General features: G+C 46.2%; 1 protein-coding gene across 1 annotated transcript in view; it reads left to right on the top strand.

The window, feature by feature from the left end:
- Positions 1-22,045, top strand: part of smurf2 (SMAD specific E3 ubiquitin protein ligase 2) — an 85,829-nt gene extending 63,784 nt beyond the window's left edge. The window contains exons 8-19 of the mRNA XM_015945256.3: positions 639-853; positions 5,462-5,546; positions 10,322-10,480; positions 10,566-10,613; positions 15,177-15,378; positions 17,225-17,328; positions 17,406-17,520; positions 20,201-20,379; positions 20,612-20,870; positions 20,945-21,146; positions 21,497-21,572; positions 21,659-22,045. Coding sequence (XP_015800742.1) covers positions 639-853; positions 5,462-5,546; positions 10,322-10,480; positions 10,566-10,613; positions 15,177-15,378; positions 17,225-17,328; positions 17,406-17,520; positions 20,201-20,379; positions 20,612-20,870; positions 20,945-21,146; positions 21,497-21,572; positions 21,659-21,758 — 1,744 coding nt within the window. The 3' untranslated portion in view covers positions 21,759-22,045. The remainder of the gene's footprint in view (positions 1-638; positions 854-5,461; positions 5,547-10,321; positions 10,481-10,565; positions 10,614-15,176; positions 15,379-17,224; positions 17,329-17,405; positions 17,521-20,200; positions 20,380-20,611; positions 20,871-20,944; positions 21,147-21,496; positions 21,573-21,658) is intronic.
- Positions 22,046-23,343: the final 1,298 nt, after the last annotated feature.

The following is a 23,343-nucleotide window of genomic DNA, read 5'->3' as shown; positions in this document are numbered from 1 at the left end:
GTGCTCCAAACACAAGTAAAACTATAATTAAATAAATCATGACAAATTGCTCTTCATGAGGAAAATAAAGAGAAAAACTTTTTACTGTTATGTAAAGCAGACAGTAACTGTATCCATAGGAACTTTATTACAGCAGGAGTAACCCTAACCCAGCAATCCTCTTGTACCTCAGCAGAACTTCCCCTGAACTCTACGCTACACCTCTATATAGATTAGCAGTGCTCTGCTGCCACCTAGTGTTCAGTTCAGTACATTTACAATGTTCCATGTCCATTTACACATCATTAATAACACATAATAATATTTATACATCCCAAAATATCCCACATGGGTTACTTTTATAATGAGACCAAAGCCATCAAATAGACCTTGTAGTTACAGAAATATACTCATTAAAGTGTGGGTATGTCATCTGGGTCTCACTAAAATAAATCTTAATAAAAACAAACTGCTTGGGCACCAATTGTCTTGAATGATTAAAATGTGATTAATCAAGATTATTCATTTCAAAGTCTTTAATTAATTAGATAGATTTTTCAATCGTGCCCCACCCTCAGTAAAACACCAAATACACTTGCTACCACTTCCCTTTCAGAAGAAGTGTTTTGAGTCGTATATTACCCTTTTCCTCCTCTCAGGCCTGCCTCAGAGTACTCTAGCCCTGGACGACCGCTCAGCTGCATTGTGGATGAGAACACACCCATCAGCACTAACGGCGCCACGCCCACCACAGCGCTACCTCCCAGAGATGGCGACCAGCGGGCCCAGGAGAGACGGGAGCGATCGCAGAGGCACCGCAACTACATGAGCAGAACCCACCTGCACATGCACCCGGACCTTCCTGAGGGATATGGTCAGTGAGATGCCAGCATCATGGGAGGGATCACACACTTTACACTGTAAAAGTCACCAAACATCAGGTCTAATGAGACCAGTCAAATCAGCTTTTATCATTTCAAATAGAGCTGCACCAATACCAGCATCGGTATCGGCCCGATACAGCGAGTGTTCTGCTTGTACTGTTTAAAACTGCCCAGTACTACACAACCGATACTGATCACCGGCTCTTGACTCAAAGTCGAAATAGTCCAAAGTTGATGCCAAAGCAGTTTCAAACAAGCTGCTGCCATGTTATTTGTTCCATTCAGTTGCATCATCCCTCCCACCAGTGCTGTTATTGGCCCATCAAACTGATAGAATGCTGCGATTGGCCCACCAAACTGAAAGAGCGCTGTGATTGGTCCAGGAAACCGACAGAGCCCTGTGATTGGCCCACCAAACTGATAGAGAGCTATGATAGGCCCACCAAACTGAAAGAGCGCTGTGATTGGTCCACGAAACCGACAGAGCCCTGTGATTGGCCCACCAAACTGATAGAGCCCTGTGATTGGCTCAGCAAACTGAAAGAGCGCTGCGATTGGCCCACCAAACTGATACAGTGCCGTGATTGGCCCACCAAACTGAAAGAGTGCTGTGACTAGCCCACCAAACTGATACAGCACTGTGATTGGCCCACCAAACTGTTAGAGTGCTTTGATTGGCCCACTATACAGAAAGAGCGCTGTGATTGGCTCACTAAACTGATACAGCGCCGTGATTGGCCCACCAAACTGTTAGAGCACTGTGATTGGTCCACGAAACCGATAGAGCCCTGTGATTGGCCCACGAAACCGATAGAGCCCTGTGATTGGCCCACCAAACTGAAAGAGCGCTGTGATTGGCCCACCAAACTGATACACCGCTGTGGTTGACCCACCAAACTGAAAGAGCGCTGTGATTGGCCCACCAAATTGATACAGCGCTGTGATTGGCCCACCAAACTGAAAGAGCGCTGTGATTGGCCCACCAAATTGATACAGCGCTGTGATTGGCCCACCATACTGAAAGAGCGCTGTGATTGGCCCACCAAACTGAAAGAGCGCTGTGATTGGCCCACCAAACTGAAAGAGCGCTGTGATTGGCCCACCAAACTGAAAGAGCATTGTGATTGGCCCACCAAACTGAAAGAGCATTGTGATTGGCCCACCAAATTGAAAGAGCGCTGTGATTGGCCCACCATACTGAAAGAGCGCTGTGATTGGCCCACCAAATTGAAAGAGCGCTGTGATTGGCCCACCATACTGAAAGAGCGCTGTGATTGGCCCACCATACTGAAAGAGCGCTGTGATTGGCCCACCATACTGAAAGAGCATTGTGATTGGCCCACCAAACTGATACAGTGCTGTGATTGGCCCACCAAACTGATACAGTGCTGTGATTGGCCCACCAAACTGATACAGTGCTGTGATTGGCCCACCAAACTGATACAGCGCTGTGATTGGCCCACCAAACTGATACAGTGCTGTGATTGGCCCACCAAACTGATACACCGCTGTGATTGGCCCACCATACTGATACAGTGCTGTGATTGGCCCACCAAACTGATACACCGCTGTGATTGGCCCACCATACTGATACAGTGCTGTGATTGGCCCACCAAACTGATACAGCGCTGTGATTGGCCCACCAAACTGATACAGTGCTGTGATTGGCCCACCAAACTGAAAGATTACTGTGATTGGGGGTGTTTTGTTTAAATGAGTATTAACTGTTTAATGGCTTCATTAACTGGTTAAACAAATTTTGGAAAACGTGCCTCCCGAACATAAACTCCTCTACTTGAGGTAGGACCTCTTCTCCGACACGGAGTCTGTAATCCATCCTTTTCCAGTTGAGAACCATGATGACCTCAGATATGGAAATGCTGATCTTCTCCTCAGCTGCTTCACTATCAACTCCAAACCTCCCTAGCAAGAGCTGAAGGTTGTAGTTTAGTGGAGCTAAGAGGACTACATCATCCACAGAAAGGCAGAGACGAGTTCCCCCACCACCAAACCCTCCACACCACAGCTGCAGCTTGATATTCTGTCCATAAATATAATGAACAGAACCGGACTGCTTGACCTACATAACAATTTAAATAAACCATCGCCAGTTATTCTAAATGGTGAATGCAAGAGCTCCTACAATAAAGCCTTCTGAACCGTGAATGAGTGACCATCTTAAATTAGCTTAATTCATCATAGCCGAGGTCAGAATCTGGTGTTGGAGGATTTGTTTTCATCGCATGACGACTTTTTGCACTTTGAGATAACAGTAATACAGGTAGATATTACAATTTAGTTGAAATCTAACATTTTTAATAGTCATGGCGTGACCTCCTAAGGATTTAATGTCATCATTGGAACTCTGTTTGCCTCGGACCACCTGCTTGCTCATCACTGGCCTCAGTAACTCGGCTAGTCTGTGTCTCCATTCAGTCCCGAGATGCTCTGGTGATGCTGCAGCTAAACGCTTGGAGCCTGGAACACTGGCTCCGCTTTAGACAATCTAATTGAACTGATGGAGCTGTTACAAGCCCCCATTTCTCTTTCCCTTTATTGCACACTGTCAAACAAGCAGGGCATTCATGTAACTAGCTCACATCTAAGCTTCAGTTCCTTCACACAGCCCAAGGGAGTTGTGTTTATCCTCACAGTAAAATCGTTTGTGGGATTTAAAAGCCAGAGCCAAAGAATCGTAGCGCAGCTTTGCCTTCAGCGACAGCGATTAGGAGGCTCTGACCCTTTTTATTCTGCTCTCGCTTTCTCTTCCATCTCCATTTATCATGACCCACGAGTGAATATCCAGCCTGTCTGTTCTTCTGCAAAAGCACAACTGGCATTTTTACACAGATATACTTAATATTTATGTGTTGCTTAGTATCTGCAAGTTTAGCCGATACAGGATTTTCAGAAGCAGGGCCCAGTCCTTCCACTGGATGTAGACGTGGTGTATAACGTTATTGACAAGTTGTACCGACGAGCTCCTTTCCAGCCGGGAGCGTTTTAGACACAAAACAAGAGCGAAAGCGTTCCATGGAGCAGATCCTGCAAGGTCATGAAATCACAGGAGAATTACAACACCACGCGTGATTTTGGAAGTTCACACAATAAAGAGCAAGGAGAAAGACAGCAGCACGTATCCAAAACATCGACATAAATATATGGACAATGGGTTTCCACAGGCTCCAATAACAAGTTTTTCTGCTAAACTGGGAGGTGGCCACCACCGCCATTTTGACCGTGTCACAGGTTCCGTCAAGCCCAGACAATTCCATAAAAGGGAAGAGAGGTGGAGCTGAGGGTGGGGCTGTAAGGCTGGGATCAACTGACGACACCCGGTCGAACTAGCTACAAGCTAACCTGAAGCTAACCCAAAGCTAACACGGAGGTGGGAGCTAAGCTAACGGAGGTAGCAACCTAGCTACAACCGGAGTTAACTGTGCACAACACCAGAGCTTCTGAGTCAGAGATACGCCGGGCTGACCGCTGGGTAAAACCGGGTGGAACACAGAGGTCTCCGAGACCTCCACAAGCCGGCAGCCGCACAGCAGAGAAGCGCCTCTGCGATCTGAGATGCGCAGAGCTGCCGCTGGGGAGACCCGGGTGGAAAGGTTTCCATCCCAGAGCTCCACAAGCCGTCAGCCCGCACAGCAATAAGGAGCCGCAATCAGACAGAGATGTGTCGAGCTGCGGGGAGAAGTGGCGTATTTTGGCATTTCTGGCTTGCCATAAGAACCAGCCTTAGGGGATGGGTACTGAATTCGGTACTTTTTAAGGTACCGACCGAATTCTATAGTACCGACCGAGCACTGATTCACGTCATTTCAAACGGTGCCTCGTTTCGGTACCCGTCCATCATAACGAGAACTTGCCAAGACAGCTGCGCATGCGCAAGAGCGTTATGTCGTCGCTCGCTGCAAACCAGTTGTAAACAGCAGCATGGTAGAAACATCGACATAATATACGAATATAAGAATTTAGCTAAACTGCACCAAAATGAACTCATGGAAACCCATCAATTTGCTCCAAAGTTGATTCACAACTGAAACCACATGGCTACTTGTTTACGACCACAACGCCACTGTCCAATCAGATGACATCATTTCGGTCACGTGACCTATACCTATGCCAGAACCACCCATCCATTCGAGGCTTGAAAACACACTTTGTACTCTTCGGTTCGCATTAAAACTCCGTCAAACACCAGATTAAAGTATATTCTAATATCCTTTATACCTTTCGATACATCCTAAGAGTTCCGTCATAGATTTGAAGAGGGTTGAATGTGAGCCAAAATTTCGATCGTGTCAAACTTTGTCACCGTCGCACAGAAAGGGACGAAATCGGCAACGAGGTTGAAGAGGGGGGTTTCCCCTATGTCATATCAAAGAATCACAGGGACTTGCCTCCTCTAAGCCAATGAAAACGCAAAATTCTGAGATGAGCTCCCTGGCCACTGCGATGTTTGGGACATCACTGAATCAAGTGGTCTTTTCATCTCCATCTGTCAGATCGCTCTCTTACGTAGACGGATTAGCACGATCTGTCGGCGTGTGAACGAAACAGTGAGGAACCTCTTTTAATTTGTCTTTCTACAGAGCAAAGGACGACGCAGCAAGGCCAGGTGTACTTTCTGCACACTCAGACAGGCGTCAGCACGTGGCACGACCCCAGGGTTCCCAGGTATGCTCTACTGAGACTCATTGTGATCTTCATCTTCATCATCATCATGTTGTTTCTGTGTCTGAATGAGTCCTCATTCCTCTGTAAAGTGTGTGTGTGTGTGTGTTAGTTTTGTGATGGAGATGGACTGGTGACCTGTCCCAAGTGTGTTTCATCTCCCACCTAATGGCAGGATTTGGAGTCTAACTCTATTATTCTTGATATGCAAACATCTCACCTCTGATTGGCTAAAAACAATTAAACTCTTCCGCTGCCTCCGTTCGCTCTTCTTCATTGGGTTTGATCTCCACAGCCTGAACCTGTACTGAAGAAGACCGTTTTTCACAAATTGACATGCTTGTCATTAAAAACTGCAATCATTGAGCTGCATAAATAAACGTTTGAGCATCAACTTCGACAGTCCTGCTGCGATGTCGGTAAATGAGCTTGACGTGTTCTCGTCATGTTAAAGAGACCATGTGTAGTTTTTACCGTTAATCTCTGGAAATATCCATCAAACATTGTTGAAAACGAATAAAATGATGTCCAGTACATAGGGCGCAGGTCTAGCGTCTTATTGGCCACCATGTTTCCTTCTGGCCAGCTCGGGGTAAGGCTGGGTGGATCGATCTAAAATATCGATAGAATCGATCTAACGTTGGTATTGAGTATCTTTGGTGCGTTCTTACTGTGTTTAGTTTCTAATTCCATTTTTGGTTCTTTTTAAAACACAGGAAAGGTTTTTCTTTACCTCGCTGACGTTCGTTTTGTTTGCCGACTGCAAAACATCCTCAGAGCTGACGCTGATGGTGGCGTCACTTCCTACTCCGTTTATCCACGGGCAGCAGAGGACGTTGTCGCCCTCTGCGGCCCGCTCTCCCCTCTCCAATGATGCAGTCCCATGCACGATCCAATGTGTAGACCCCTGGGGCGACGGTGGCACAGGAGTTAAGTGCTCGCCCCGTAATCGGAAGGTTGCAGGTTCGAGCCCCGCTCAGTCTGTCACTGTCGTTGTGTCCTTGGGCAAGACACTTAACCCACCTTGCCTGCTGGTGGTGGTCGGAGGGACCGGTGGCGCCAGTGCTCGGCAGCCTCGCCTCTGTCAGTGCTCCCCAGGGCAGCTGTGGCTACATCGTAGCTCATCCCCACCAGCGTGTGAATGTGTGTGTGAATGGGTGAATGACTGATTGTGTTGTAAAGCGCCTTGAGGGGTTCCAGGACTCTAGAAGGTGCTATATCAAATACAGGTCATTTACCATTTACCAACGTCTGTTCATGGTCCCACATCCACGTCTCCTTATCTCGATAGCTTCTTTTATCCATCTTTTGTATTTCTGTTGTTCGGTGTTTATGATCCTTGTGTTGTCCCAGTCCATTATATGGTTTTCTCTTGTGCAGTGGTCTGTTACCGCTGACTTCTTTATTGTACTTTCTGCTTCTTCTTTTGCTGCTCTTGTGTGTTTTCGACTTGCCTCTTTCTCACACTTTTTTCTATGTTCTATTGTTCGTGTGTTGAGTTGGCGTCCGGTTTCTCCTATGTATGTTTTATTGCAGAGTTTGCAGGGGATTTCGTAAACCACTCCACATTTAAGTCCAGCTGGTATCTTGTCTTTTGTGTGTACTAGTCTGTTTCTAACCGTTGTGTATGGTTTTGTTGGTGTGTTTATGTTGTGTTTTTCATTGTTGCTCTTATTTTTTCTGTTGTGCCTTTGATGTATGGTAGGGTTGTCACTGGTTTTGGTTCTTGTCTTTCTGGGTTTCTGGTTCTTTGCTTTGGTTGTTCTTTTCTTTCTGTTGTTGTTTGTTGTTTTTCTTTGTTTATTGCCCATGTCGGGTATCCGCAGGTCTTTAAAGCGTGTTGTATGTGTTTGTCCTCTTGTTTACAGTCTCTTTCTTCTGTTCTTTTCTCTTTTCTCTCAATAAATCCCACAAAACTAGATGGTACTAGACTAGTAGTAAAGTATCTGTACTGGTATCGGTATCTGCAATACTGGTCCTGTATTTACTTGGTATCGGATCAATACCAAATTTTGCAGTATCATACAGCACTAGCTCAGGGTCTTGTGCCTTTCGATGATGTCACACTAGATTATTGACTGGATGTACGACTTACGGAAGTTACTTTACTATGTTCAGAAAAATTTAGGCAGTAAGAAACACAAATTTAATAACAAGACTGCTAAACTCTTTCCAAAACATATGTGAAAGAAAAGAATCAAAAAAGAGATGCAACATATTTTAGCTGAGCGGTGTAGCCGTGCTATGATGACATCATCAGCAGGCGTGAGACCCCAAGCAGATCCGGAAACTACAACGCCAGAAAACTACAATTGGCGTTCTTTTGATGGAATTAACTGAAGGGCCGATAAAAGTCTGAGGAGTCACGCCGAGGTTGCGTGCTTTTTGCTCCACATTTACCGCAACGTTTTTTTCAACTAGCGACAGTCAGGACGATGTGGTGTAAGACTACCTGAAATGTATGTTTGTACTTTTGACCTACTTGACCCTCCCCAGCAGGGAAGGGGTCGTCGGCTAGATCAGGTAAGTTGTTGATCGGATATCTGAAGCTAATCTAAGGATGCTAACAGAGGTTATGGTGAAAACCTTTTAAGGAAGACAAGCATCAGGAGGACATTTCAGAGACATATTATGTTGGATTGTGGATGTTGGACGTGTTGTGGACCAACAGTTTTATTGGAGGACAGTCGCTGGATCCTTGTGGACGTACAGAGTTCAGTTTTGTTTAAGATGGTTCTTTTCTGTCAGTGATGTGAGGCTTTGAATGGCAAGTTGGACGTTATTTATCATTGTGGATTGGTTTGACTAAAGTGTTTACTGTTACCGGGGCAGAATCTACGGTTGCCTCCACATGCTTTTGGACAACGTGACATACGCACTGCTGTGGATGTCAGTCCGCCTTACGCTCTGAAAGGAGACACAAGTGCATCCTTTTTCTAAATTAAGTCTTGAGTAGCTCTGTCTGCTCTTGACTCAAAGAAAAGCCAAGAGTAAATAGTATGAAGTTGATACCAAAGCAGTTTCAAACGACCCATCGCCATCGTTTTTTGCTCCGTCACGTCATTCCACCCACCAAAAAGATAGAGCGCTTTGATTGGCGCAGCACAATGGCACAGGCCAATGGTAGACCTGGGGTGTTTCTCAATGCCAAGGAACCTCGCCTTGATGTCTTGGCCCCGCCCCGGTTGCCTAGGAGATACATCATCGGGAGCCACCAAGACGTGTTCCAATGTTCATGTTCTACCGAGGTGTGTGTTCTCCGTTTGTTAGCCGTTTAGCTAGCTGAGCAAGGATACACGGGAGGTGTCTTGTAGCCTAGCCTTGGCCAAAAATTACCCACAATACACCGCGGTATTTTCAAAAGGACGGCAGCTACTTCGGGGATAATTTTCAAGGTTAAACATAAGTCAACCAATTTAAAATGTTTTTTTAGATCCAAAGAAGTTATCTGTGGTTGGTTAGTTGCTTAGTAGCTTATGGCGTTTAAAGCGTGCCACAACCCGTGCACGCGCATTGGGGCCACAGCGCGCGTGTGAACGGGACTCGCGAGCGAAAATATACATGGCGAGAGGTCATTTGTGCACTGAGAGGGAGCAAACTGTGTCTGTGAGCGCACAAGGATGTGCACAAGTGACAAACCTGCGTGCGCGCGTTGCCAACGAGCACACGGCAGAGGAAAACGTGCGCGCGCGGCAGCCTCTCTGCGCGCTCGGCAGCCTCTGCGCGCTTGGTTTCTAATTCCGCTCGCTCGGCTGTGAGGAGTTTTGGCACTCTGGAGGCGAGTCCCGTTCACACGCGCGCTGTGGACCCAATGCGCGTGCACGGGTTGTGGCACGCTTTAAACGCCATAGTAGCTGCAGCTTCGGTGGCTAGCGGGTCGTAACTCACTTATATTTTTAATTTAATAAACATATACACAATTTAAAAAGTAAAAGACTTGTTATATATTCATATTGAAACTAATACGTATAAAATATAACGTTGTCTCCCGTGTCACATGACGTTACGTGACCGCCGTGGAAGCTGCGGTCACGTGATGCAAGTCTGTTCCATTTAACCGTTTGACCAAGGAAGGACAGTGTCCTCGTAAGCAAGGCGTCTGGCCTCGCAAGGCCAGACGCCTTGACATTGAGAAACACCCTGCTGAAGCTCCTGTGGAGCGTGCCCAGTCCGCCGTGCAGATCAATCGTGTTTTGCTTCGGCACCTGACGGTTTAGTTTTCTAGGCTAGTTTACTGTGGCTACAGTTCTGATTATCACGTTGAAGAAAACAGCTGATTGGATTTACAACGTGCAGGTCGCCAAACACAATCAGGTTAGTTGCAGGAGCGCAGCTTAACTTAAAGTGCTTTTCAAGTCATCTGCATTTTTTAACGTTGTAATATAACGCAGGGTTAGGAGAAATCACTATGTGATCGTTTCCAACACGGTGCAGCCCTTGTAGCGGCGTCACACTCAGACATCAGCTGATGACTTTGTTGCCAATCTCTTATTATTTATGAGGCTTTAGTTCCCTTGGCTTCACTTGAAACACAAAAGTTAAAGGCAGCATAGTGAGCCGGGTGAGTTTTCTGACCCCTTTAGTCTCCACGGAGTTCAGCTGAAAGGCGCTGCAGGCAGCAGTAGTTCATTTACAGGGGAAGAAAAGGAAAAATAGAACAAGTTTTTCAGACGTTTGGGAATCTTGCTGTCCAGTTAGTCAGTGCTTTGGTATGTTCTGTAACCAAACCTCGTCTGTCTTCCCCTGCTTTCCCTGTTTTTTATTCTGTCGTTTCTCAGAGATCTAAGTAATGTGAACTGTGAGGAGCTCGGCCCGCTACCACCGGGATGGGAGATCCGAAACACGGCCACGGGGAGGGTGTACTTTGTGGACCACAACAACCGAACCACACAGTTCACCGACCCACGCCTCTCAGCCAACTTGCACCTAGTGTTGAAGTAAGAAAAACGGCAGCAGAACCATTCTAGGGTGTAAAGAGAACGGCTCGCCAAATCGTTTTTGTCTTCATTTTATGTCTTTTAGTCCGAGTCCCAATGGCTGTCAAGGAGGCAGTGAAAGTCAGAACGTCAGGTGAGTGCTGGGCTTCAAACCAGAACACACACACACGCGCACACACACACACACTGAGCCCCACCTGTAGAGGTTCTGAGGAAAGTCTGCAACGACACACACAAGTTTTTATCACGCGGGCGTTTTAACACACAATCCATCACAGAGCTGTCTTTGGCCAGACATCAAACAGCAGAGTGGAGACCGAGGCTTAGAGAAGCGTCTCACATCCAGGAAACGCAGCATAATCTCTGAGCCCACGTCGGTGCCTGAGCTGCACGTGTCCACATGTGACCATCCACGCGTGTCGATTCACGCCGCCCTGCTTGGCGTTTGCCAGCGCCTGTGGATGCACATGCTAAGAATTTCTTTTCCTGTGCATCTGGTCAAACAAATGCTGCGTTCAGTTACCCACAAGTCCTTGCTGCGAGAAGATGTGAAAGTCTGCTTGGGCCGCCCCTGGCTGAGCCGTTTCTTCTCCATGCAGAGAAAACCGTCACGTTTCTTTCTTTCCTGTTTTGGTGGATCCTAGAGCATGTTTCGGTCAGCAGGTCACGGAGAAATCTGTCGAGCCGAAGCGGAAAATTAAATTTGGCGGCTGCTGATTTCTCAAATCGTACTTTTCTGCATGTCTTATGTGTTTCATCCCTTCGAGTACTTGTACTCTGGTTTGGAACATGCATTTAGAGTCGGATTTACATCAAACACGTCCGAGAAAACAAAGTCACGAGTAAACAGTATATGTTTAGATGCAGGTTGTTTGTGTTTAAGTTATTTAGAAGTAATTTCTCGGACAAACGTGCAGAAACAACAGCTGTTGATCAAAACCGAGGAGCTCCTCAAGCGGGGGTGGTTACATGTGACCAGTCGTGTGAGAGATTCTCACAGACCAGAAACTTGTGATGCGTTTATTGTCCTGGTGGCTGTGAGGAAGAAGCTGTCCTTTAGTCTGCTGGTTTCTGAGGCTTCGTAGCGCCCGATGGACGGCGGGCGTTCAAAGAGGTGGTGATCAGGGCGGGAGGGGTCTTTGATCTTTGTTGCTGATGTAGGGTGGGGTGGCGAGATCTTCCAGGTAGTGAAGAGGAGCGGCGGTGAGCTGATGACTCTTATCTGCACTAAAGCAGCCAGAAAACCTCACAGAGATGCCGTCCTGGAGGATGCGCCACTACGCTGACAGCAGCTTCCTCTCCACTTTCCGTCTTTTCTGTATATTTCTGTCTCCCCAAGTTTTTCTATTCCAGCTCAGTGGCCTAGTGGTAGAGTGTCCGCCCTGAGACTGGGGGATCAGGGTTCGATTCCTGGTCGGGTCATACCAAAGACTTTGTAAAAATGGGACCCAATGTCTCCCTGCTTGACACTCAGCAATAAGGGTTGGATTGGGGGGTTAAACCACCAAATGGTTCCCGAGCGCGGCCGTGTCTGCAGCTCACCGCTCCCCCAGGGGATGGGCCAAATGCGGAGAACAAATTTGTCACACACATCAGGGTCACTGTCCAGCAGGTAACTGGATCCATGTCTGCTTCAGAGCCAGATTTGTTTAGGATTTCTTATTCAGAATGGTGCATTTGTTGGAGGGGAGCGTGCTTTAATTGCAAAATCTCATCTTTGGGTAACATGGACCAGTCGTGCTCATCAGTAAGCAGCTGGAATGAGAACAGAGAGCCGAGAGAGCGCAGCGGCGGTTGATTTATGGGTGAGAGTGCAGAGAGAGATGCCTCCTCTCCCCGTCCTTCCCTCTGAGCTGTCGGCTGTGTTTGGGTGCTGTCAGGAAAGCGGAGCGCCCTTCCTGCCTCCCTACCCTCCTCCTCAGTCTAGTCTGCAGGAAATAAAGGGATCCACGGGAAGGTCTTGAGTGTCCTGGGGGGCCCTGTGGCTTTCTGGGATAGCAGGAAGTGACTCTGCTGCTCCAACCCCAGAAACCAAACTATGGGGCGGGGGAGAGTAGCCGAAGGAGCTCTTCATCATCACACACTCTCAGGAAGACCTGTTTCTCCTCTCATAGTTTAGTGACTAGCTGGTAAACGTGAATGAGACTGTGATGGTTTAACTTTGGGTTCACTACTGATGCACACTTCCACCTCAGAGGTGAGACCGCCTGCCGCCAAGGTGCAAAAGGTCACTGTGGTTGGAAATAACTCCTTAGCCGTCACTCATGTGTGGAGTATCACGGGTCATGTGTTTGTTATTAAATAGCTCGCCCAGGTGAAACATTTTTGTGTGAGCTGCAGGAGTTGCCCCCTTCTGTTCGTTAGAAAGAATGCATCTTTATGTCACATTAGACACACAATCATTAAATCTGTTCGTTTATCGGTTAGTTCAGGCTCAAGGAAGCAAGTTGAAAGTGAGTAAATTAGAAAATTTCACCATTTTTAACCTTTTATTAATTTTCAGCTTTAAATTATAAATTCAGGAAATGTAAAAGACCTCCCAATGAATTAATATCCTAAAGTGGTTCACACAAAAGCAACTGGACCTTTTTTAGACATTTGAACATTTTACTTCTAATTTGAGGAGCTTCGTCCATCCAAATGGAACGGTGGTGCCGTCGTGAGCACCAGGGCTTCTCCTGGTCAGGGTTAGCTGCTGCACCGGCCCGCTCTGCGATACTCCTCCACAAGAAGTAGGACCTTTTCCCCGACCTGAAGTTGGAAATCCCCTCTTTACCAATTGAGAGCCATGGCCACGGATTTGGAGGTGGCGATCCTCCTCCCGGCTGCCTCACTCGGCCGCAAACCTTCCTAACAAGAGCTGAAGGAGCCAAGAGAGCCACATCATCTGCAAAAAGCCACCAAACTCCACATCCTCCACGTCTCCACCGCACAGAACCTTCACACGCATCTTGATCTGACTTGTTGAGCAGAAGTTTAGTTACATTTGAAACGACCAGCTTCCCTTTGAGCCGTAGCCAGGGTGAGCGCTGCATCCGCTGGTCCAGTCACGTCTGCAGAGCCGTGTCCAGGACTTTTAAAATGGGGTGGCCCGTGTGGGGCACTTGTTTATGCATGGGTGGCACCAATGGTTATGCTTATTCATTTATTAACACAAATCATTTATTTATTTATTTATTTGACTTTCTAGTGAGTTTTTGAGTTTCACATTGCACAATCACCATTTTTTCCTCTTCATCTTCTAGTTTTGTGGTGGTTAGCAAGTCACTTGTTGTTGCATTACTGCCACCAGCTGGAGTTGAGTGGGACTCTAAATACTATTTATGTAAATATGAAAAAATAATACATAATATTAATACTACAGTAATGTTCTGTAGGCCTGGGCTAGTAAACAGTGTTAAAGGTGCATGCTACCACACACTATTTTGGAGTTTACAACCCAAGCCTTTTGTCGACAATGTAAAGTCAATTTAAACTGGAACTTGGTAGGGTGGCACCTGGAGCGGCCAATCAGATTCTAAGGGTGGCATGTGCTACCCCAGGCCACTCCCTGGACACACCCATGCACGTCTGTGAGAACTGCACAGAGTGGCAGGTTAGAGAGGAAGACTGTCTGAACTCCACGTTCAGCTCGTCTGAGTGGGGCCGAGGCGGCTGTTAGACCTGATGCACTTCCCAGATGACCTCGGTGTGTTTACTCTCCGTTCTCCTCGCAGCGTTTACAAAAACCAGGAGCTGTGACAGCAGAACCATCTCAGCAGCCGCCGTGGGGAGGAACATCTCAGAAAATCTCGATGTATCCAAGTTCTCCTTTGATTGATTGATACTTTATTCCGAACTAACATAAAAACATTTTTATACAACACAACTCAACACAAAAGCATCAACTAATAAAGTCTGAAAAGGAGTAGTTGGAAGTAAAACCTGTACATTCCTACCCCCTTCTCACTTATTCTTATCAACTCATCTCAAAAACACAATTAAAATAAAAAAAAACTAAAATGACAGAATCAAACAGATTTTCTCTGACATGAATTTATTGTCTAAACTTGGAGAAAAAGGTTAAAGTTTACAGAAAAACAGATTTTTGGTGATTTTGTTTTTCTGAAATTTACTTAAAACAGGAAACATAAAGTTTCGACTTTTCCTGCAGATTTGTGATTTTTTCCGCTACAGAAAATCATCATTTTATGCTTACGAATGTTTGTTGTTAATGGTGGAAAATGTGACTTTTTCCTTACAATCTTCTGACCTTTCTAAGGAAGACAGTTAGGGCCATAGTCAAGAACAAGAAAGTGCCTCTCAAAATAAAAATCACGAGGCACTTCACAAGAACAAAAACTGATTTAAAAAATATAAAAATTATTTTTAAAAAAACTGTTTTAATTGAAAAATTGAGAAGAAAAATTAGAAGAAAACAAAAATAATTCAGACTTTAATTTCAGAAGTCAAAAATCGAAATTATTTTTCTTCTTTTTTTTTCTTCTTAGTGGCCTTAATCCTCTTCCGTACTTTCCAACATCAGACAATATCAAATTTATTTAAATAGATGAAAAATCTTGTAACTTTAGAGGTTTTCTGTATGTTTTTTTTTTCTTTTTCCCAACAACTCCTGTTGTTGACTATTGTTAGTTATTCTAATTTCTCACAAACCGTCTGAATAATTGCCTGCTTCTTTCTGATTTGTGCCTTTCAGTCGTCAGAACCAGACGAAAGATCAGGCCCAGCAGGCTCTGGTGTCCCCTGGTCAGCTCCCAGAGGAAGCCGAGTGCCTCACGGTGCCCAAGTACAAGAGGGACCTGGTTCAGAAGCTGAAAATCCTCCGACAGGAGCTGTCCCAGCAGCAGCCTCAGGCCGGCCACTGCCGGATCGAGGTGTCCCGAGAGGAGATCTTTGAGGTGAGCATGAAACGGAACACTCTGCATCCCCGAGCCCTGAGGGAAACGCCTCGTTCCTCTGCCTCATATCTCCAGCCAGCAGGTGGAGTTTTAACATGTGTTTATCTTTATTTTTAGACTAACGATATTTTAGGCGTTCTCCAGAGGTTTTTACGGTCCCCTCTAAAAGTCACTGCCCGGAGCATTTTGGATGTGAGAACGTTTCACTCACACCCGCTTATCAATGATGTGTGACGGCTCAGAATCCAAACCAGACCTTTTGTTTCAGCCCGGGCTTTTTCTCAGCAGGTGCAGCTCCGTTACTTTTCTCTCCCTCCCTCTGTACTTCGGAGGTGTGGATGCGCCGTCAGAATAACACCACCTGCATCAGACTGCATGACCCTCATAAAATACACACTGGAATGTGCTGGAACAGCCGCGTCTGTTCTTCTGAACGAAGACATTTTTGTTGGCTGATCTCGGCGTGTGAGCGGAATGGAGCATGGGGGGTGGGGCATCCTAAAACCAGCTGAAGCATTAAATTATGCCAGAATAGGAACATGTTATGTGTTGGACTGCCGGAGCTGTTTCTGTGTGTATTTTATTCGTAGATAAGACGTTCCCGTTTCCCCGGCGGCTCCCCGCAGCTGTCTGCTTGGCCTTGAGGGCACGGTGGAACCTGGCACTGGAAGAGCCTGGTTATTACAGTCGAATGCTTGTGTTTATTATAACTGCCTCTAATCGACTTCAGGGAAACCCTCCCACTGACACTGTGAGCTGAGCACATGTGTGATCAACACCGACTGAGGCAGAGAAAGCCCAGCCTCTCGGCGGAGGGGAAAAGGGTGTTCTGAACAAATAAAAGTAACTATAATCTTCTGATAGAACATTCAAAGATCAATCAGGTTGATATTTTCATATTTATATGGAATCATCACATCTTCGTCGTCGTCTTCCTCCGCTTATCCGGGTCCGGGTCGCGGGGGCAGCATCCCAACCAGGGAGCTCCAGACCGTCCTCTCCCCGGCCACCCCCACCAGCTCCTCCGGCAGGACCCCAAGGCATTCCCGGACCAGATTGGAGATGTAACCTCTCCAACGTGTCCTGGGTCGACCCGGGGGCCTCCTGCCGGCAGGACATGCCCGAAACACCTCCCCAGGGAGGCATCCTGACCAGATGCCCAAACCACCTCAACTGGCTCCTTTCGATCTGGAGGAGCAGCGGTTCTACTCCGAGTCCCTCCCGAATGAATCATCACATCTTATTGGTCATAATTAATTTGCAATCGTCACGCTTTAAAGTGTGACCGCTACCATTGTTTGCTTTTTGTCAGACTTGTAAGAAGGAAAATATCGCCACTCTGGTGAAGTACTGGAACATTTTCGGGACAGTTTCTTCCACCTCTCCTTGCTGCAACATCCTGTTTAAGTCACATTGCTGTCTGTTAGGTTTGAAAGGGGAGGGTCTGTGTTTTTCATTGGTTGGGTGTAAATAATGGCTAGTATGAAGCCACTTGATAGGCAGTGATGGATCGATATCGTTATTGACTACATCGGACTATTGTTTTAGCCTCAGCGCGAGTGCCAGACTCCTACAGTGATCCTACAGAAGCTGATGAAGGCTGAGGAGATAACTCGGCAATTAGAATCAGGTGTGTCTGAGCAGGAACATATTGAAAACATTACTTATCCGTTAATGCTGCAAAGTTATTTATGTGTGCGATATGAGGCGTGGCATTCAGCGCCTTCTTGAAGGGGGGGGCAACCGTTCATATTCCAAAATCTCCTCCTTTCCCTGATGACATCACACTACTGATCCCAGCTTTCTCTGTAACACTGCTGACGAGCTGCTCCTGTTTCTCCTGCAGGAGTCTTATCGGCAGGTGATGAAGATGCGGCCCAAGGACCTGTGGAAGAGGCTCATGGTGAAGTTTAGGGGGGAAGAAGGACTCGACTATGGAGGGGTGGCCAGGTGGAGACCAGAAAACACAATTACTGGGTAGTTTAGAGGCTTCCTCGTCTTTATTTTTCCTTATCTTTTCTGTGCAGGGAGTGGCTCTACCTGCTGTCACATGAGATGCTGAATCCTTATTACGGGCTGTTCCAGTACTCCCGCGACGACATCTACACCCTGCAGATTAATCCAGATTCTGCCGTCAATCCCGTGAGTTAGAAACTCGTATGAATGTTTGTTTCTGAGGCTCCATCAGCTGCTGCTCACACCTTTTTAAATTTAGGCCTTGTTACATCTTCACTAGGTTTTCTAATATTTAGCTCGGTGTCGAACTTTGGCGATCTCGTTGAATGTGAGGATCCAAAGGTTGTGGCTGCAGCCCTAATCCAGAGTGTTTCTGAGAAGTGTTGAACGTTTCTAAAGAAAAAGCATCGTTCTACAGCAGGAGCAAAGCATAAACCTTCATAATGTGTTGATGGGAACTCGGCGAGTGTTCAGGGGGACTGACTGCAGGTACAGCTGCTGGGCATCAAATCAGAACATCATGATTAGTTTCAGTAATTCCACTCAAAAAGTGAAGCTTGTATATTAGAGTTGTTCATTACACACAAAATGTTTCTTTAATGTTGATCATAACAAAATCCCAAATTTAGTATCTCAGAATATTAGAATATCAATTAAGACTAGGGGTGCAACGGTACGCTAAACTCGTATTCGGTTCAGTGTCTCAGAGGGCTTGGTTTGATTAATTTTCCGTATATTATTTATTTATTTATTTAATATATGAAGCAGCACCTACAGTGAGCAGAACCAGGTGTCATCACAGGCTGCTAATCTAGCATGATGTTTTTAATTACGGGTTATTTGCGCCACAGACATTTATACGTAGATGCGCCGTGGACTGGTGATGCCGCAGTGGCCGACCGCCCTTTTAGATAGATTAGTGCACTCATTTCTACTGAGGGAGCTGCTTACCCAACTAAAAAACACGTTTTATCCCAAAATCAAACACAAGGTACAGCATGATAAATGAATATAAATATAATGAAATAAAAATAAGTATTAAATGTAAAATCCTATCAGGTAGGCTAGAAAAGTCACTAGTAATCCCATGTGATCTGTTTCAATAGTACGCTGGTTGTTGTAACCGCTGCACAGATAGTTGCTCACTCTGCATTGACTTTGGAGAATGAGGAGACCCATCCAACATGGCGGTGATGCTGTTACACTCAACAGCGCCCAATGGGGCGTCTACGTATTCATGTCTATGATTTGCGCAGCTCGCTCTCATGCAGACAGACGAGTGTTGTGTTTGTCGTGTTTTTATTTATTAACTCACCTCACACCGCCCAGAGTTTCTTCTTTAAAACTCGTATTAAATAACGAGCGTCCTCCGTGCCGTGTTTCTCGTTGTGGGATGAAAACTTTACATCAGTTGTCACAGCGGAAAAGTACAGCAGACATGTTTGTTTACATGTTTGCTGCTGCGTGCCTGCTCAGGGTGAGAGGAGGGAGGGAGAGGCAACGCGATGCTCAGAGTCGCTACAGACTCCACAGCAGCAGCGACAGCCAGCTGGTCTGATCCGCTCTGAAAGACGTGGATCGGAATGTGCAGATCACATTTTTTTTAACGGAGATCGGGCGCGTGCAGCCATCACTCAATACAGCGTCCGTGCAGAAACTCGCCATGGATCTTTTATCCGCTGCACTTAAATCATGCAAATGTGTGAAAAATTTGTTATTTAATGGAAAAAAGAAACTGAAATGGTTCAAATGACCCCCGTGAACCGTTACACCCCTAAGTAAGACCAAAGCAAAAATAGGATTTTAGAAATGTTGGCCAACTGAAAAGTATAAACATTAAATGTGTGAACGCATACAGAAGTCAGTATTTAGCTGGAGCTCCTTTGGCCTGGATTACTGCAGCAATGCGGCGTGGAGTCCATCAGCCTGTGGCACTAATCGGGCGTTGACCTTGGACCTCAGAAACACAACGGACCAACACCATCAGATGACATGACACCCGAAACCATCACTGGCTGTGGAAACTTTACTCTGGACCTCTAGCAGCAGCGTGGATTCTGTGCCTCTCCTCTCTTCCTCCAGACTCTGGGACCTTGATTTCCAAAGGAAACGCAACATTTACTTTAATCAGAGAACAGAACTTCGGACCACTCAGCAGCAGTCCCGTCCTTTTTGTCCTTATCCCAGGTTATACACTTCTGACACAGTCTCTTGTTCAAGAGTGGCTTGACACAAGGAAGGCGACAGCTGAAACCATGTCTTGCATACGCCTGTGTGTGGTGGTTCTTGAAGCACTGACTCTAGCTGCAGTCCACATTTCTGAATGGGGTTTGTTTCACAATCCTCCCCGGGGTGCATTTATCCATATTGTTGTACACTTTTCTACCTCATCTTGTCCTTCCCTTCACCTCTCTGTTAATGTGCTCAGACTCAGAGCTCTGTGAACAGCCAACCTCTTTAGCAACGACCCTTTGCGTCTTGCCCCCATTGTGCAAGGTGTCAATGGTCATCAAGTCAGAGGTCTTCCCTGTGATGGTGTAGCCTACAGAACTGGACTGAGAGACCAATCAGAGTGCGGCACCAGAGGTCTTCAGTATTGAACCTTTACATTATTCTAACATTCTGAGATACAGAATTTGGGATTTTCATTAGTTATCAGTTATAATCATCAACATTAACAAAATAAGCATTTGAAATTTATGAATCTAATATACAAGTTTCATTTTCTTAATGGAATTACTGAAATAAATCACCGTTGTTGTGATATTCTGATTTTATGACCATCACCTGTGCATCAATAGTTGTTTGTGCTGGCCTCTGTTGTCATGGTGACGGGTTAAAGGAACATGGTTTCGTCTCCTTGCAGGAGCACCTGTCCTATTTCCACTTTGTAGGTCGCATCATGGGGATGGCGGTGTTCCATGGACACTACATCGACGGCGGCTTCACGCTGCCCTTCTACAAACAGCTGCTGGGGAAACCCATCACCCTGGACGACATGGAGTCCGTTGACCCCGACCTGCACAACAGCCTCGTTTGGATCCTGTATGCATGAAACAGCGTTGATCCTTAATTGTTGAATTTTTTAGCCATTTAAAAATGTTTCGGTAATAAATATTACAACATTGCTAATTGTAGATGGCTTCCAGAGCGATCTTGGTTTGAAGAAAAGGAGATTACACCCTGAAACACAGCTAATGGCTAATCCAATAGAATTTCAGCTGTAGAACATTAAAAATCACCTGTTTCACCCTTTTAATGGTCCTACTTCCTCCAGGGACAATGACATCACAGGTGTGCTGGACCACACCTTCTGTGTCGAACACAATGCTTACGGCGAGATCATCCAGCATGAGCTCAAGCCCAACGGTAAAAGTGTCCCCGTCACCCAGGACAACAAGAAGGAGTACGTCCGCCTCTACGTCAACTGGCGTTTCCTGCGAGGCATCGAGGCCCAGTTCTTGGCTCTGCAGAAGGGCTTCAATGAGGTCATCCCCCAACACCTGCTGAAGGCCTTTGACGAGAAGGAGCTGGAGGTACTTCCGTCTGCTTCACTTTAGCGGCTCTTTTAGTCCATCGGACACCGCTGACGTGGTTTCTGTACCTCCAGCTGATCGTGTGCGGTCTGGGTAAAATCGACATCAACGACTGGAAGTCCAACACGCGGCTGAAGCACTGCACTCCAGACAGCAACATCGTCAAGTGGTTCTGGAAAGCCGTGGAGTCCTTCGACGAGGAGCGCAGAGCCCGGCTGCTGCAGTTTGTCACCGGTTCTTCTCGGGTTCCTCTGCAAGGCTTCAAGGCCCTGCAAGGTAAAAACACAGTTTAGTGTGTGTGCGTGTGTGTGTGTGTGTGTGTGCGTGCATGCGTGTGTGTGTCTGGTCTGCGCTGATCTGAGATGAACCCTCTGCCTGCGGGTCAGTGGGTTCATCTTGGCACAGAGCGCTGCGCAAACGCTGATGAGAACAGAAAGATCCACCGGATCAGAACCGTCCATGCCTGACTGAACTGGGCTGCCCTTCCTTGTCCTTGGGTAATAAGTTGCTGGAATGAAAACAACCGGATCAGATTGCAGCGAATAGGTTTCCTCTGCTCGGGGTCCAACTGACAGGGTGGTGTTGTGTCTTACCCGGTCCAACGAGTGGACTCTCTCTCTGAGCAGGTGCGGCAGGACCACGGCTCTTTACCATCCATCAGATCGACGCCAGCACCAACAACCTGCCCAAAGCCCACACCTGGTGAGGAAAAGGCCTCGGCGATCATCTCGGACCGTAACCCTTTTCTTAACTTTTATTTACTCTAACGGTGAGATTTGTGTTTCCAGCTTTAACCGGATCGACATTCCTCCCTACGAGAGCTACGACAAACTCTACGACAAGCTGCTCACTGCCATCGAGGAGACGTGCGGCTTCGCTGTGGAGTGAAAACTCCACGGCTTCTGAACGTTTGACCATCACAAGTCACCGTCCACAAATCACTTCACCGGGGTGGGAGGGAGTCGTGGCCGGTTACCCATAATGCTCCGGCTCCGACGGGACGAGCTGAGAGATGGAGGACACGAAACGACTGTGGGCTGTTTCTAAACTCTCCAGTCTTTCTTAACCTGTTTTTATCGTCAAAAGGATTTCTTCAGCTGCTAATAACTCAGACTATTTACTCACTTGTGGAACCTGCAACGTCTCGTTTTTATAAATTCATTTTAGCATTTAAAGGTCGACCTTATTCCACGTAGCATCGCACCACCTTATGCTCCACTTTGAGACAGCAGCCACATTTACTTTTAAAGATTAGTTTGCTGCAGGACAGAATTATTATTATTATTATTATTATTATTATTATTATTATTATTATTGTTATTATTGGTCACCACTTGAATAAAGAGAACACTAAACGTGGAAGCAGAGTGTGCGAGCCTGGAGCTGATTGGTGCCCTGAAGCAGTCCCACCAGGGCGACGGCGAGGACGGACCAAGAAGACAGAAGAGTCGAGTCACGCCCGACTGGTTCCCTTCTCCAAAGACACGAGCAGACGCGTCTGCTGTGGAGGTCGCTGCCCAACGAGAAACCCCGCTCCACGCGTCGGCTGCGTTTGAAGAGGAGGAAACGAACGTGTGATATTTCATATAACAGGAAAAATGAGAAACAATCAAATTCTATATAATATATATAATTTATTGCTGTTGCGTTTCAGAAACCCCTTTTCTGTTTCCAAATGATTAAATTTGAATGTAAAGTTTTAGTTTTAAATTATGGAAGGTGATTTTGTGGAAAGCTGGACTGAATGCTGTGGTTGAGCTCCTCAGAGAGGGTTCTGTCAACCCTTCAGAGTGCCGTCATCACTTTGAATCTACAAATCTGAGAAAACTGCTTTAAATTCTGCTGATTTTCATCCAGGAGCTGCATATTGTGCGACTTACCGTTGGCGCCTGACATATCCACTCCACCGAATACGAGCTTCACCGTTAAAGAGACCTTTTTGCCTTTTGAAACTCAGTTTCTGTGTAAAAGTTTCACACACCGGTAATTCCAAAGCTTCCTGAACAGCCTCTGTTTGGAGAAATAGCATTATCATCCTTTGGGACTGGTGAGCTAGGAGCTAGTCAGAGCAGAATAAATACACCCACAATTACAGGCCAGAACATAACGGCTGAACAGCAGTAATCCATAAAAAGGGATCAAACGGTAAAAACCACTAAACTGTAGAATCAAAACTGCAGAAAACAGTTGTTATAAAATCAAATGTCAGATAGTATTAATGAATGAAATCTAAACTAAAGGCAAATTTTTAACATAAATATAATAAATCACCACAGAACTAATATTTTTTATGTTGAATATTCAAGTAATTGTTAAAGTAACAGAGCAGTTTCCTGCGCCTCTGCCCTACTGGTTGAAAGTGGAATTACAACAGTTTTGGATAATCCTGCTTTGGCTAGTGCTAACAATGAGCTAACACTAACATGAGCCTACCGATGATAAAATCAACCACGAAGGTAAAAGACTCACACTG

Source organism: Nothobranchius furzeri, chromosome 12 (genome assembly GCF_043380555.1).
Source record: "Nothobranchius furzeri strain GRZ-AD chromosome 12, NfurGRZ-RIMD1, whole genome shotgun sequence".
Classification (NCBI taxonomy): domain Eukaryota; kingdom Metazoa; phylum Chordata; class Actinopteri; order Cyprinodontiformes; family Nothobranchiidae; genus Nothobranchius; species Nothobranchius furzeri.
The sequence above is the reverse complement of the archived record's forward strand: the minus strand, read 5'-3'. Positions and strand labels throughout refer to the sequence as shown.